Here is a 17,848-nt window from a genome sequence, read left to right as displayed (position 1 = left end):
AGTTTATAAGATGAATCATCTGTCAGTATCTATGTCAATATTGTCTTAAAATATGTAGATACCTGCTTACAAGATTTGTCTAATATATATATATATATAGTCTTAAATGATATGAAACATTGTAGATATTACATATATTTAAAACACTAGATGTCAAAAATGAAAAGAAAAGGTGAATATATTCCTATTTATTTACAGGTATAACAGTTCATGCATTGATATGAAGAAGCAGCACTATGATAGTTTTATGGTAACCTAGTGTAATAATCAACACTTGCTTCATCATAGCCTAGCCTATACACTAATGAATGAATCATTATAACATTTTCATGGCATCTAGTATTACAGGCATATTCAGAATACAGTATTTAAATATTGTTAATTTTTTTTTAACTGCTTACATGTGATGATAGGCTGATAACTTGGTTTCTCTAATTAAGGGGGAGAGAGAGAGAAGCATATACTATAGAGTAATGTAGGTCTTCGAAAGCAAAATTTTAAAACAGTAAGAAAACTATGACATTCATTTTATATTAAATATCACTCTCCTTATGCCTGAGTCTAGACTTATGTCTACATATAGTTTATACATTCATGACATACCTTTTTCTTAATTTTCTTATTCTTTCTAGACTATGCGTTTCATCTGCAAGTTTTTACAGATTGTTGCAAATCCACAAAAATGTTCCAATAATATATTTACTGAAAGAAATCCACTTGTAAATGGACTGGCACAGTTCAATCCCATGTTGTTCAAGGATCAACTATATAAATTGTATTGGAACATGAAGCACAAATTTTTCAGAGATACCTATTATGTAAATATTTGTGAGATCGTCAAAATAAAAAAAAATATATTTAGGCTCATTTCTTTCCTGTATATTTTCTTAAGATCTTATAAAACTCTAATCTAGATATTTAAATTATTTTTTACTATTTCTGCTCATGTTAGGGATGGTGATTTATGGGACCAACCATCATTAATCTGTTAATGGCAATTAGAATTTATAAGATCTGTAGAATAGTTCACTGGCTGAATATACTTTTCAGTTCAGTTGCTCAGTTGTGTCTGACTCTTTGTGACCCCATGAACCACAGCATGCCAGGCCTCCCTGTCCATTACCAGCTCCCGGAGCCTACCCAAACTCGTGTCCATCGAGTCGGTGATGCCATCCAACCATCTCATCCTCTGTCGTCCCCTTCTCCTCCTGCCCTCAATCTTTCCCAGCATCAGGGTCTTTTCAAATGAGTCAGCTCTTCACATGAGATGGCCAAAGTATTAGAGTTTCAGCTTCAACATCAGTCCTTCCAGTGAACACCCAGGACTGGTCTCCTTTAGGATGGACTGTTGGATCTCCTTACAGTCCAAGGGACTCTCAAGAGTCTTCTCCAACACCACAGGTCAAAAGCATCAATTCTTCGGCGTTCAGCTTTCTTCACAGTCCAACTCTCACATCCATACATGACCACTGGAAAAACCACAGCCTTGACTAGACAGACCTTTGTTGGCAAAGTAATGTCTCTCTCTGCTTTTTAATATACTGTCTAGGTTGGTCATAACTTTTCTTTCAGGGAGTAAGTGTCTTTTAATTTCATGGCTGTAATCACCATCTGCAGTGATTTTGGAGCCCAGAAAAATAAAGTCAGCCACTGTTTCCACTGTGTCCCCATCTATTTGCCATGAAGTGACTGGAGCAGATGCATAGTCTTTAATAAACTAAGCCAACCAGTTTTAAAGCTATATACAACTTGAAGAATTTTTTTTTCTCAAAAGATTTTCATAATAGATACATTTTGAATATATGTCAAAAGTTGATGTCTGTAATTTAGTTATTCTTCATTCAGGTCACTTACTTTTTGGCTAGCTGCTCTTTGAGTTTTTGTCATTCCAGACCAATATTTTCAACACTTTTAGAGTCTGATTTGAGTAAGTTTTTCAGTATTTGAAAGATATACCGATGCTTACCTAAGCTGTTGAACATAGGAATACTTAGATCTCATTTGAAAATGCAGAAGTAAAAAAGCATTTATATTTTAAAATGTTGAGCCAAAAATTTATGTGTTTTGTGTTATGAGTAAATTACAACAGAAAGTAAGAAAACATTTCTGGTGAGTAATCTCTTACTGAAGAGTTTTACTCAGTTTATCATATAAGCATGAATTCTTTCTTTGCATTTTCAAACCCAAAGAGAGTAGTTTATTTCTTCCGTTTGGATTAATATCCCTGCTACCTATTTCTTTATAATTTGGGGGAAGTAAAGTGTTCTGGTATGAATTTACCTCAGAAACCAGAAATGCCTGCAACAACTTACGTAATACTGTATTTAAGTATAAAAGGTTAAATGAAATTGTTTATACATACCATGTACTTAAAACAGGAATCATATTCATATGAGTGATACAGTAGGTTAAATGTGAAGAAAAATCACTTGAATTGAAGGATTCTTATGAGATATTTACTTATAACACCTGGTATATGTAATATATGGATTATAAACTGTGAGATCTGTAATAAAAAGTTAGCTGTGTTTCTTAAAAGAGAAAAAAAAGACTCTCATGACAGATATTTAATAATACAGATACTACCCAAGAACAGGATGCTTCTGCTTTTTTATAGCTGAATTATAGAAGCATCTCTGGAATATTGTTTCTAGTTTTATGCACAAACAAAATACGTATCTCCTTTGTATCACAGATATTATTTCCAGGTTTTTCAGCTTAATACCAATGTGGTGAAGAGGGACAATAGTTATCTATTGAAATAATTGAATTCCTAAAAGAAATATTATTTAAAATGATTCTTAATGCAGGTGGAGGCAAAATGCACACCTAGAATATAGTAAATATATGATTAAAACCTACTGCATGGAGGAAGAAATAAAACTTTGCTCCAAATCCTGGTATATTTCTACCACCCCTTAATTTATTTTGAATCAAAGTTCAGTGGTAATACATGATTTTTGGACTGATACCAGTATCATTTCAATAAAAAAGCAGAATTACTTATTCAATCAAGAAAAATGTCTTCCCTAATATCAGACTTGACGTCATTTTTCTGTGTGGCTCTTGTAATAATATATTGTTAGCTTGTCTGTGTTCTTAGGCTCGGCAGATACATATGATTAACCGAAAACTTCAAGACTCTCCAACTAGTTCTAGTTCCTTTAGAAATCTGGAGGAAAAGTGAGTTATATGCAAATAGGAACATATCATGACTTCCAAGTCAAATACTTATGGTGAAGAAATGATAAGATGTTAAGAGGAAGTAAACTAATTCTGTAATTTCACATCTAAGATAGGAAGTGGAATTTAGTTCAGTATAGTAACTTTCTAGAAATTTAACTGCCCAATCACAGAAACATTCTTTGTAAACTTTCCAGGCAGAGTCTGAACAGTCCTTTGTCAGGACCATTGCATTGGGAGAGAGATTAAACCAGATGGAATTGTATAGCTGCCATCAGCTTCAAAATTCAGTGATTCCAAATGAGCTCTTCCCATTCTGCCTTTGTTACCCATTAGAAAGCCTGTTGTTATTCTTTCTTATCTTCCTGTTTTCTGTTTGCTTCAGATTATTTGCAAAATGAAAATATTATAAGTTTCTCAGAATACGTATTGGATAATTTCTTATGGATATCCTGTAACACTTACGAACTGTGATACATGAGCATTGGACCTACACAGATAAGTAGAACAGATTCTACCTTCAGGTACTTATTGTTTAGCATGAGATGCAGATACATGAAGAAAAACTATTAAACAGTAGGAAAAAAAGTCAAAAAAATAAATATGCATTCTCTGGCAGGGAGTCACTACGTCAAAAGCATGTAATTTTGTTAGGATTGAGGGCCCAAGGGAAAACGAGAAGACTCATTTAAGTTGGTCCCTTATCAACAGTGTAAGAGTTAGCAACTACAGTTTTTGAGCACCAGGTATCTTGCCTTTAATGCATCAAGCACTGTAATAGGTGTTTTGTATGATTTCATTTTTCCTCCAATAAGCTTGTAAGAGAGATGATATTATCACTTTGTAGACAGGAAAGTTAAGGTTGAATGGATCATTGGGCGAATCTGACCAGTTAACACACGTATAGAAAGGGGAGCAGAGGAAATGGGGTAGGGGAAACAGATTTCCAAACCACTATCTATGTCCAGAGCTATGAGCAAAGTAAATGTATCCCTTGATAAAATAAAACACAGACCTTCTAGGATCAAAAATGAGGGGCAGTTTGTTTTATCAAGAATTTCTGTTATAGTCTATCATGTAAATTTTGTTCCCAGACTCGAATTTTCTTCTCAGAGACTCCTTGCTAATACCGCTGCTGCCATCCCCGTGTACGATCCAGAGGTTAAGAGAAATAGCTCCGCTATGGATAGATACCATTCTCCTATTCCATAGCACCTCATTTGAGACATTTAAATATGATTTCTTAATAATGAGAACAACATGTAACTAGGTAGGTTTATTTACAAACTGGCTTACTCCCTGGAGTTAACAGACCTCCTCTCACTGAATATTTCCTTGTCATCTTAGCATCTACTACACAGAAGGCCATAGCAGATGAGTTATGAGTGTAAAAATCCACTGCATGTTTCTAAACCACAAGAAATTCAGAAATCTGGAGGGTAGAGGTGGGGGTAAGGGAAGAAAGTAAATATGATAGGAAATGAGGGCAGCTAAGCCTGGTCTGTGAATAACATCATGGGGCCATGCTGAAGGATAGACTTCATTTGATAGACAGGGTGGGTCATCGTGGCTTTTAAGCGACATAAAGAGGACTGAGTTTAAGAAGCACAGTTCTGGAGGCAGTATGGAGGATAGACTGGGAGGGGGAGAGGCTTAGTCAGAGAGACCAACTAAGAGAGGACAGAAGTGTCAGTAAATGACAAAGATGAGTGATACAAAGGGAGCAGTGTTTCAAGAGCTATTTCACAGGTAGAATCAATAGACCTTGGTAACTCGGATATGGAAATTGAAATAAAAGGAAGAATCATCAAGGAGCTCCCAGAGGTTCTTAGCCTAGACTACTGTATAGAAGGTGATGCCACAGAACTGACTGAGGAAGGCAAAATAAAGAACGCAGCGGCGAGAGGATAAAATGGAGGTGACTTTTAGGTATGTTGAGTGTGAAATGGTATCCAGACAGAAACAACCAATATGAAGTTCAACATGTGAGTTGTCTAAGAGCTTAGGGGAGACATCGTGACAAAGTAGATTTGAGATTCCTAACATAGGAATAATTGTTGAACTAGTGGTAGTGGATAAGTTTACCCATAAATGCATATTTCTTTATAAGGATGCTGTGGCTAGAACTTGGAGGAAAAAAAAAAATATTTAAAGAGTTGGCCAAATAAAAGGAATCAGCAAAGGAAGCTGAAGAATGGTCAGAAAAGTTGAGGAATAGTAATGTCAGAAAGCCAAGCATGAAGTATACTAGTTGATAGTTCAAAATATATTAATATGATCAGATTAAAATTAATCTTTAGCCCTTATGGAAATTAATCTGATATATACAGTAAATGTTTTTATTTTTTGAATGCACATAACATTCAAATATTGACAGAAGTCTGTCAAGTCATAACTCACACGTGCATATTTTAAGTATACTTTAGTGTTCGTATATTTTTGTGGATTTGTATACTAGTACATTTCTTTCTGGAATATATTATTTTGCAGACAGAAGTTTGTATTCAATTTGCTTATATTAGATTCACCTGTTTGTTTTTAGACTACATAATTGTTCTGATTCTGACAATTTCAAACATGTTGACTTAGTTTTTTCTTTAAAAACAGAGTTTGGGGTTTATGAAATGTCTTGCTTGAAAAAGTTCACTGTTGTACAGATATCAAGAAATTAAGATAATTGAATATTACAATTGTAACTATACCTTAATCATTTAACATGCTCCAATGATCATACATATTCATGTAGTTTTTGAAAGACACAAACCAATGTAACTGCTAAATAGAAGCAAAAGTACAAGAGTGGACCCTTCAGAGAATGAATTGCACAGGCCTTACCCAACCAGGAGTTATGTAGGGAAATCATTAACCTGCTCTCCTTTCTTTCCCCCCTCCTCTTTGGTTTTGTTTTTTTGTTTTGTGGTAGTCTGACCCTTGGTTATCATTACAGAACTATGGAGGTGCAATGAGACCCCCACTGAATGCTTTAGGTGGCCCTGGAATGCCTGGAATGAACATGTAAGCAAAATGCTATATTGTCCTGTAAAGTGTTCTATTATCTGTCTTCTAAAGTCACACCAATTTGTAACACAATTTAAGCTAAATTTCTTTGTAATGTAAAATGAAACGACAGTATAAATGAACTAAACGTGAACTGTAGTGTTTGCTTCGTTTTCACAACATATTCTCTGTTTTTCTGCCTTCCTTTGCAACCTTTAAGTTTTTTTCCATTTCAAAGCCAACTTCTAGCCTGATTTTCATGTTCTATTTATCATAAAAATGAATCTCTTGTAAATAAGCTCATAGTATTCATGCAGTCCATACAAAAATATGAAGAGATGACACTAGGACCATGACTTAACTCTCCAGAAGTAGACAATTGAATAGTGTTCCTTGCAACAGATATAGCATGATTCCTATGAGTTTTAAACTTTTAGAAATATATATACCTATATATGTCCTTCCTAAAGATATATGTATATTTGCTTTGTTGGGACCACTGTTAACCCAGGAAGAAGTTTCTAGTAGTTTCTTCTTTATTAAAGAACTTTCCATAGTATTTCTTTTGAAAATTCAAGATATACTTAGATAGGGAGTAAACTAATAGACTTTTTTTGTTTTTGTTTTTTACTATAAAGGCCTTTCAAAACCAAAGAGAGCAGTTGCTTCTGTCAGTCAATAGAATCCAATTTGTTAAGGAATTTTAATTTCTTTTTGATTATCTTACTTGCCCTCAAAGTTCCATATACACCCAGAACTTGTTAATGGCCTTCATTAATTCATTAGAAGATCAGTTCCATGATGTAGCCTAAATAAAATTTATCAGAAATAATGAAAGAGCTCTGTATATGGCTTGGGTAGTCTCATCTATTTCCATATTCCCCATTAGTCCATGTTTTGGTTACTTATCTATCAAACTAAATGACTCTGCCATCCTTTAATGGCATTGAAAATATACTGAGGTAAGCTTTGTTTGATGTCCATAGGGGTTTGTTTAAGTTTCTGGAACCATTTTCATGGAAAGCAGTTTTGCCTAAAATAGAAAATAGGTTAATAGGTGGATACCAACCAGGCTCAAAACTGACAGAACAAGGGGGAAAAAAGTAGGTCAAATTTTCCTATCCCATCTTTTTACTTTTAAAGTAAAAATGGATAGACATGAAGTCTTTCCTTAAATTCCTCAAAGGTTTAGCCTTATTAATGATTGCTATGAAAAGGAGTGATATTTTGTGCTTATATCAAAAGTTGAAACTCTCAATAATAGGATTTAGATATATATAAAATTTACCTACCTAAGATTCTGACTTTAAAATGAAATAGCTTTTAAAGGATAATTTGAATTCTATGTATATATGTTAAGGAGTATACATTTTGAATGCTGTGATCAACCCTGAATTCTCATTAAATATTAAGAATGTATCTAATATCGTTTGGTATATTACTCATCATGATAATTAGTGATGTGGTCGACTTTAGATCAACTTGGTTTTGCTAGTATAAGAAAAGTCATTTTCATGTGACCGCTGGAAATCAGATAACTGCTTAAAATTGTCTAATTTCTTTCTCACATACGTTTAAACAGATAATCATGGGTATATTTAATTCCATAGACTATGAAGACTAAAAGTATGGCTGAAAATTTCAAGTGATTATTTCTGTTAGTGTTTGGGTTTCTCATTTTAATATATCTAGATATTTTAAAATATTTTTTAATTACATATTATGTTACTGTTTGTATAATTTCTGGCTTTTAAAGAAATTTTAAGCTTTACAGATTCACACTCCATTAATTACTGTTGACTGTTACTTGGGGTCATATAATTTTAAGTTTTCTATAAATTAGGATTCCTTTAAGGACAATGACATCATAAATATTTCCCTCTAACAGAGAAAGTTCTGAAATATGGACGATCCAACCAGACAGACTCATTGTTTTATTGATTTTGGCCCCAATAAAGCAAAAGTAAATTTAAAGAGACATAAATAAACCATATTATTGTCTCTACTGTACTCAATAAATTTTATTGAAATTCACTCCATAATTTGTTATCGTTAAAAAAATTAAATCTTACTGTGTAATGGCAAGTAAGTATTTCTAACTGAAATTATGACTTTCTTTATGTCATTTTTTTTACTTGTTGGATAAATTAAAAATTAAAGGAAAGAGCATTAGAATTAGTGTTACTTAGGCTAGGGCTTCCCTGCTGGCTCAGTGGTAAAGAAGCCTCCTGCCAGTGCAGAAGGTGCAGGTTCAGTCCCTGGGTCAAGAAGATCCCCTGGAGAAGGAAATAACAACCCACTCCAGTATTCTTCCCTGGGAAATCCCAAGGACAGAGCAGTCAGGTGGGCTACAGTCTGGGAGGTGGCAAAAGAGCTGGGCATGACTTAGCAACTGAACAACAGGCACCACCTTGGGCTACATTTTTTAATAGTCTAGATATTTGTGTTGGGATCAGGAGGGATCTACCAGAGGATCATATCTGGATGAGGTTTCTTTAGTTTGTCACTTTTCATTATTTGATACCAAAATATAATGATAGTAAAAAATACTCAGCCCTGGTCATGAAAGTAAATAAATACCATATTCTAACTGAAGCTTTCTCTCTTACTGAAACCAAACCATTTGGAACAAAAGTTTGATTATTTTGTTGTTAAAAAAACATATTGGTCATCTCCAAAGAAAATGGTTATTTTGGTACGATTTTTATATTTCCATGCTCTAAACTCAGGGTAAATATGTAGTGTCATCTAAAATTAAAATAAGAGCCTATTTTTAGTGTTTCTATAACTAGTAGTATATATTTAGAATTAAAATTCAATATCAATTTCAGTAACAAAGTAGAATTTACAAACTGTAACCGCAATGTAAATGTTTTCAAACGTATCATAGATTTTTAAAAGAAAACTGTATTTTTAAATAAAGTACACTTTTACAATTTAAAAAGAAGATGTAAGATTCAGCATTTTAAAACATTTCTAATTCAACTTTGTGTCCCTTGGTATTTTATAGGAACTAAAAGGACAAATAATTTCAATGGATCTAGACCCTTTAGGTTCTAGATCATACCCTATAGAATTATAAGGTTTACATAATTATTATCTTAAAATAAAATGACTGAATTATAGAAGAAAAGATATTTTTTCTCTTTGGTAGTCATGGTTGCCTTCATTTCATCATATCCATACACCCTACCAAAAATTACAGACTTTTTTTTGAGAGCTTAAAAAGATGAGTTTATTTGGGAATTGCAGAGGAATTGTAATTTGGGACAAGCAAATTGTAGCAAGCTGCAACTGTGTCCATCAGGTTTGAGGTCTAGGTAGTATTTATGAGTAGCAAATGTAAAGAGAGGAGAGTTCGCTTAGAATCAGTTAAAATAAAACACAAAGGAAGACCAGCCTTGAAAACTTCCTACGTAAACAACATTCTTTTAAGCTTCATTTTTCTCTTTTTAAATGAGATTAACTGATTCTACTTCAAACTATACTTACGTAGAAATTTACATTCAAAATAATGCTTACATTATAGTTTGTAAATTACTCTATTGATAATACTGATGGCCCTCAAAAGTAGAGAAAACTTACTGCACTTAAGAAGTTGTTCTAATAGAATTACTCACTACTATAACCCTCACTTTATTTAATAGTATTTGCAAAACTTAAAATATTTTCTAACACAGTGGTCATGATAGGGGAAATTTAGCTTATCCAAATGAATTAATACTTAACCCATTACAGTAAAATGCAGTTTATTATGAAATACATGGTGAGCTGAGACATTAGTATTTGTCAAACAATTGAAATACGTAAAAGGTATTTTATGGTTCTTAGAATAAATTTAGCTTAATCATTTAATTTTATTTAAGTGTTTAATTATTTTAATATTTAGTTTAATATATTAACATTAAGCAAATTTTAAGTAAAAATTATTTTATATTTAATATATCTTATTCACACAGGCCTTGTTTAAACATAATACTTCAGAATTATGAGATTATCTGCATATCATTGCAAACAACGTTTGGCCATGATTTGGATATGTGTAATATATTGTTATGTTGTTGTAAGATAAATATTTCCTAATTTCTCCACTGTTTTATTTAACATCAAGCAAGTCAAATATTTCACTTGATCAACATATATCCTATGTTTAACCTCAGTTTCTGCCCAAGACATTGAATCCTCTATGTAAAATCACCTTTCTAAAGTCCTCCAGTAACTAATTGTAAAGTCATCATCATTATCTTAGAGAGGAATTATTTCCAGAAACAATACATGTGTCCCTCACCTTCTGGCTGTGCATAATATTTTGACCCCGGCATCTTATTTCCCCCTCTATTCCTCAAACAGAATTGGGTAAAATTGTACTTGGGCATCCTAATGGAGCCTAAGGACACAATTTCTCATGCCCTTCCCTGCTGTTTGCATTCCTTGGGAATCCCAAAATACTACTCAAAACAGTTCTAAATATTCCAACCAAACATGGGTAATACAGCTAACTTGGACAACTTCTATCTAACATTTAGAATTTTAGGTTTAAGGTCCCTAGAGTAAGAACCAGGGGACTTTATTTTTTTTAATTAAAAAGCTCAGTGTTTTCATTGATATTAGAGGGAAAGGGAATTTTGAGTGACCCTAATTACAGAGGATGTGCTAACAGTAGTCTCCTTTTCATCAGGCAGTATTTATTCAGGTGCAGTTAATACTAAAAGCATATGGACAGGAGAACTTTTTAACTTAACTAGGCATTAATTTTGTCTTGAAATCATTGTCTCTTTTAAGCTATAGAATAGGGAGCATGCTTCTCCACCCTAACATGAAGCAATGTATTGACATACATTGGCATAGATTACCTCCTGTTTTTTTCCCCCCAAGATTTACTCTGACCACTGTCTTGAACTACAATTATGAAAACAAGAAATGTGATCCTCTTGTTTAATAATAACTAAATTGTCAGCACTGAAAGATAGATTGACATATAGATGTATAAAGTAATGTGATATTCTACGCAAATTTTTTGAAGAGGAGGGAACTTTTATATACATTTATTTGTAGCTTAATACAAGCAATAATTTTATATATAATAGTAGTTTACAATTTCATTTTGAATGATACAGAGAGGGCTTATATTGATGTCACAATTATAGTTTGTATTTATCTCATAATTAGTGATTTTTACTCCAAAAGCAGAATCTTACAATGATTCAATATATTTATATATATTTACTGCTATAGGTGATTACCACTTTTAGTGGTTATTATAATAACTGAACCTAAAACTAGGCTTAGTAAAAGTAGTTTGATTTGGAAAGAAAGCTGTTTGGGGAATGATAAGGCTTTTGGATTTCAGTAATTAAAAAAGCTGTGAGAATATAAAGAGTAATTGCAGTGCTGAACTAGAACAGCATGGTAACTGAATTATAAATGTTAGTATTTTATGATGTTGTTGCTTATTGTGAAACATTCAGAGCATGAGTTAAAATTTCGTTTATCATATTGTCTTGTAGGGGCCCAGGTGGTGGTAGACCTTGGCCAAACCCAACAAATGCCAATTCAGTGAGTATATATATATTTTTTCACTTTCTTTGTGCTTTGTAACATTTAACAACAAAAATCTGTTCCTTTTCAAAGCCCCACAATTGGTTATATTAACCTTTTTTAAGTAATAATTCAAAAGTGTTTTTATATATTCTTAGAAAAATAAGTATAATCTTTGAAATTATGTGATTTGTTTCACTTCAAGATGTAAGGTAAAGATGCATTCTATGTAGATTAACAGACATTCAAAAATAGAGGAATAGCCTGATTTATTGCAAAAAGAATACTGCAGTAGCCTACATTTATCATAAAATCTATCATATAATGAATTCACCTTCTAAAATAACTATAATAATCACTAAATTGCCAAATAAAACCGATTGTTACCAGGTATTATGATTCTATTTGCCGTTCTAGTTGTACCTAGGCTTGCTCTCTTGCTGCTCCAGGAAGCAAGTATACCATTGCCTGTGTCTGTGGACTAAACTGCCGTCCTTACGCTTGTATCTATGGTGTCTATGTATCTGGCATCATGGGAATTTTCCTTACACATTTTGTGGCTGTGATTTGACTGCATAAATACATTTCTTAATAATGTCACAAATATAGGCACAGGTTAAAATTTAAGCTTTCAGTCTTAAAAATAATACTTTAAATTTACTGACCCAGGAAATAGCTTTCTTGACTTTTGAAACCTTGGGTTCAATATGTGAGAGAGTTCTGCTCTGTGCATCTGTGTGGTATGTGCACTGCACAAAGATGCCTGAGTCAGAGTCAATAGGAGACTGAAAGAGCTGGTTTCCAGTCGTGAAGTCTGTGGAGTATTTACCCAGAGGGGTTGCCTTTTGCTTATATGCAGAGGTACCTACATTGACTAGCAGTGGCCTTAATTCTCAGCAAACATGAAACTGATCCAATGTTTAACATTAATTTAAATTTCAAGAAAATTTAATGTGAAGTGTGGATGGTATGGACTTCCCATGTAGCTCAGCTGGTAAAGAATCCACCAGCAATGCAGGAGACTCCAGTTCAATTCCTGCGTGTGCAAGATCTGCTGGAGAAGGTATAGGCTACCCACCCTAGTATCCTTGGGTTTCCCTGGTGGATGGTGTAGACAGAGTCATCCTGAATCTATTGCTGTTCTAAAGTAGAAATCACTTACTTCTCAATTAAGTAACTGTCATATTTTTAGAGAAAATGTTTAATCTGTATTACTTGCCTATCTCTTAGATTCAATAGCTGTGACGTTTGATAATTAAATAAAATTGCTTGTGGTGGAGAGAATGATGATGTTGCTTCTGTTTGGGTCTTCAGTGCACTATTTCAGCAGATCTTATAAGATACTCTTTTACCTGGTTATGTTATATATGACTATCTTCACTCCAGTTTTTCATTTGCGTATATGCTTTTGAATACTTCACGGTTCTATTTCCTTTTTGCTCTATGTGCCTTTCAAACTTTAAGACTTCCCTTTAAAATGGCATCTAACTAGCAGCTCAGATGCTTTCTTTGAACTTCCCATTAAAATATACCGAAAGGTGCAGGAAAACGATTTTTTAATAACGGTAGGAATTCTGCCAGTCTTCCTGTTGTCAGATTCTGGAACATATTTCTGTTATCTGCACATCTGGTGAAACAGGATTAAAAAGCACAATCGATGACCCACCTCCACTAGTAAGCTTTCCTACCTAAAAGCAAAAAGACCTCTCTCCTTCCTCAGTGCCTGCTTAGCCAGCCATCCCTACACTGCCTACACGGCAGGGTGGGAGTGAGCTCACACCCACCACTGCCCACCTCCCCCTGCACCTCCTTCTGTACTCTTAACTGGAGACCCTATCCTCTAAAAGCCACCGAGGAAGGACTGATACTGAAGGTGGTACATTGTACCTAGCATCATCCGAGTAAAGAGTATTAGAGGCAGAGATGAGGAAAGAGTTGTTCTTTCTTTTGATTTTTAAAGTACAGTGAGCCCCTGACATATGAACCTTCAAGTTTCAAACTTTAAAAGATATGAACATGTGTTCACGTGTCCAATCATGTAAGTCAATTCACGTGTCTGGTGTATATTGTCACCTGCTTGCATCCTCCACAAACAGTTGTGCTTTGTGTACTTGACAGTGCTGTGTAGAGTACAGCCATACAGTATCTTTATTTCAAGTCCAGGATGTCTAGAAGCAGCGGTGATATAGGTGGTACTGTTAAGAAGGGCCAGCTGTTGTACTATACTGCTGTACTTTTCAAGGTACTATAGTGTAAGATTAAAAATGTTTATTTTGTGTTTGTTTTTTTAATGTATTATTTGTATGAAAAGTATTACAAACCTCTTACAGGACAATACTATATAGCCAGTTATGTGAGTTTGGGTACCTAGGCTAACTTTATTGGACTTACAACAAACTGGACTTGCAAATGCACTCACGGAACAGAACTCATTCATATTTAGGGGACTTACAATACCAAAAACACTCCTCAGGATTTCACAGAGCCAAGCAGTGTGGATAGAAGAATTCACCATATCAGGTCAGCAGCTCTACCTTATTGTAGATCCGGAGAAACACTAGAAGTTAAGAGAAGGAGCTGTGCATATTAAACCACTGTCCAACAGCCACTCCAAAGTGGGCATTGGGCTAGCACACATGTAGGCCCATAATCAAGTTGAAAGCAATCCCTGCTAATGTGATTAATGTATACCACATATGTGTATTCGTACCCTCAAAGAATTTGATGGGATAGGGAAAAGTTGTGAGAACACCTGTCGTTTTCTCTTCACAAAGAGAAAGGAATCATCATCCTGAGCACTGAAAGGAAAAGCATTCCTCCGAAATATGGTTGTTTATGAGAAGAAAAAATCATAGGCAACTGATGACTTTCTAGCAAAAACATAAGGCTTACATGAAACAAAGCAAAAGTATTCAAGAGGGATTTTTTTTTCCCCTGCATACCATTGATTATACTGTAGTGACAATTTACCTGTGTTATTTTGAATTCCAAGTTCTTTGGACTTTTTGTATTTAAAATAAATAGTTTGTTTTGTATTTAAAACAAATAGTTTTCATTTTGTGTCAGTACAGTATGCCCAGGGCTCCTCAGGGTAGCCTGCTAAAGGTTGGTTGCTTTGTTTCTGCTGTTTCCAAATATGTTTTATATACTTTTTTTTTTCTTTTAAGAACTTTGTTTCCTAAAAACAAAGAGACTGTCTTTCACAGTAGAAGGATCAACACTTTAAAATTAATATTGATGTAATCTGTTTTCTGATCTGCACACCTTATTTTGATTTCACCAGTTGTCCCTACAATGTCTTTTGTAACAAAAGAAAATCCCCATTCACTTCTTACATTCATTTGTCAAGTCCCTTTGTCTCCTTTAACCTGGAACAGTTCCTTTGTCTTTTTTAACCCTGGAGTTTTGTTGACCACAAGCCAGTTATTTTGTGCAGTCTCCCATAATTTGGTCTTGGTGGATGTTTCCTCACAATTAGATTCAGGTTATATATATTTGTCAGGAATCCCCAGAAATAATTTTGTGTTTTTTCTCAGTGCATCATTTCAGGAGGTGTGTGATGGTAATTGTCTATTACTTGTGTTACTTTTATTAACTTCAGTCACTTAGTTAAGGTGGTGCTTGTTATGTTTCTCCACTGTTAACTTATTGTTTTTCCCTTTGTAATTCTCTGCTTGTGAGACGTACTTTGACACTGCCATGAAGATCATACATTAATCTGCTGCTTTTTGTATCCATTGATAATTCTCTCCTGAATTATTTCACTATGTTGATTGTCAAATGGCTATTTTCTCATTCTGTCTTTCCTTCTCTACTTATTACTTGACTCTTTCCTAGGTGAGTTTTTCTTTCTTCTCCAATCATTCATGTATATCTGATGTACTTGTGGATTCTACTCTGTCCAAAGGGTTTTGTTTTTTAAATAAAATCATGTCAGACTTGTCCAGTTAGAACCCTTCAAGTTGGGTCATTTGTCCTTTTGACATATCCCTGTTACACTTTGAGCATTTTGAAGCTCATATTTTCCCAGCCTTAACCCTGATAACAGCCATTTATATAAGGGTCCTTGGTTCCTTTTAGTGGAGAGTAGTATTTAGAAGCCATTGGTGTGACCTAGCTTCTAGCCATCTCAACCAACAGATATACACACACACACACACACACACACACACACAGCCACACATATCTGTATCTTTCTGTATCTATCCATATTAAAACCAGGAGTACACGCTACAGCTCTGTTTACAATTAGCCGAGACATGGAAGCAACCTAAGTGTCCATAATGAATAAAGACGATGTGCTGTGTATAAATGGTATATTCAGTTCAGTTCAGTCACTCAGTTGTGTCTGACTCTTTTATGACCCCATGCACGCCAGGTCTCCCTGTCCATCACCAACTCCCAGAGTTTACCCAAACTCATGTCCATTGAGTCAGTGATGCCATCCAACCATCTCATCCTCTGTAGTTCCCTCCTTCTCCTGTCCTCACTCTTTCACAATGGTATATTACTCAGCCATAAAAAAAAAGAATGAAATAATGCCATTTGTGGCAACATGAATGGATCTAGAGATTATCATGCTAAATCAGACAAATCAGAATATCATATGATGTCATCCATATGTGGAATCTGATTTTTTAAACGATACAAATCAACTTATTTACAGAATAGAAACAGATTCCCGGATATCAAAAACAAACATGATTCCCAAAGTGGGAGAATGTGTAAGGGATGGATAAATCAAGAGCTTGAGAATAACATACACATGCTACTATATACAAGATAGATAATCAAGGACCTACTATATACCAAGAAAACTCTACTCAGTATTCTGTGATAACTTATATAAGAGAAGAATCTGTAAAAGAATGAATATATGTGTATGTATAACTGAATCACTTTGCGGTACCCTTGAACAGTACTACAGTAGTAGTACCCCACTACTGTACATCAGCTAAAATCCAATAAAATGTAAAAGCAACGTCCATGAGTGCACACTGGTGCTTCAACTGTGATTCAGCACAACAGAGTTCATTCTAGACTTTCTGTTTTCCATGTTTATTATTCACTTCTCTGAAAGTAAGAAGTCTGCCTACCGCTATCCACAATAAATTTATTTATCTGTGTAATCTGTATCTTTACATAGTTTTGTCATATATGTTTCGAACAAAAATCTTTTGGCACCCCTTTACATGGCAGCAGGAAAAACATTTTTAAAAACAAATTTATGAGACTTACCTGGTGGCACAGTGGATAAGAATCTGCCAGCCAACTCAGGGGACATGGGTTCAGTCCCTGGTCCAGAAAGATTCCATATACCAAGGAGCAACCAAACCCCTGCACCAACTGCTGATCCTGTAACTAGAACCTGCGAGCCACAACTTCTGAGCCCATGTGCTACAACCGCTAAACCCCAACCCCCAGAGTCTGTGTCTTCCTCAACAAGACAAACCACCACAGTGAGAAGTCCACACTCCGCAATGAAGAGTAGCCCCCGCTCACCAAAGCTAGGCAAAGCTTGCACTCAGCAGCAAAGACTCAGTGCAGCCAAAACTAAATAAAATTATTTTTTAATTTATATTTTAATTCAGATAAGAATATGATTTTTACTTTTAACTTCCATTATGCCGAGTATAACAGTATTGGCCTCTAATTCTTACTTGGAAACTTACAAGTCTGCCAACCTTTTTATTTTTTATGTTTTTCACAAAGAACTGTACATTTGAGCTGAACTGTAAAACAGGTTTTAATCATAAAGCAGAAAGCACTTTTATCAAAAATACCTGAATTAGCTTTGTCAGGAGATACTTTTGATTATATGTACCAGCCTAACTAGGCTCATACTGAAAAAGACTCCTACTGGGTCATGTATCTGAAAAGTCCAGATGTAAGTTTGCTGGGGGACACATTTGGCTCCAGGGGTTCAAATAACACCATTAGGACCCTGTCCCTATTCATCACTTACCCTTGTTCCACGAGTCTGGCAAGAAGGCTGTGTGAAGCTCCACATTTGTATCCTCACAGCAACCTGTTAAGCACAAAAGAGCACAACTCTCATCAGTTAAGCATAGGTACTAGAAGTAACTAACTGAAGTAGATTTGCTTAGCTCGGATACATAAGCTTATTCAT

General features: G+C 34.6%; 1 protein-coding gene across 4 annotated transcripts in view; it reads left to right on the top strand.

The window, feature by feature from the left end:
- The window catches only part of SSBP2 (single stranded DNA binding protein 2), a 308,425-nt gene that overhangs the window by 254,389 nt on the left and 36,188 nt on the right, over positions 1–17,848 (top strand). For 2 of the 4 annotated variants that reach the window (XM_052644049.1, XM_052644047.1), the window contains 2 exons: positions 6,107–6,198; positions 11,688–11,736. In XM_052644049.1, the coding sequence (XP_052500009.1) occupies positions 6,107–6,198; positions 11,688–11,736 (141 nt within the window). The remainder of the gene's footprint in view (positions 1–6,106; positions 6,199–11,687; positions 11,737–17,848) is intronic. The other 2 variants (XM_052644050.1, XM_052644048.1) reach the window with 1 other exon arrangement.

Source organism: Budorcas taxicolor, chromosome 7, assembly GCF_023091745.1.
Source record: "Budorcas taxicolor isolate Tak-1 chromosome 7, Takin1.1, whole genome shotgun sequence".
Classification (NCBI taxonomy): domain Eukaryota; kingdom Metazoa; phylum Chordata; class Mammalia; order Artiodactyla; family Bovidae; genus Budorcas; species Budorcas taxicolor.
This window is presented reverse-complemented; position numbering and strand designations above follow the sequence as displayed.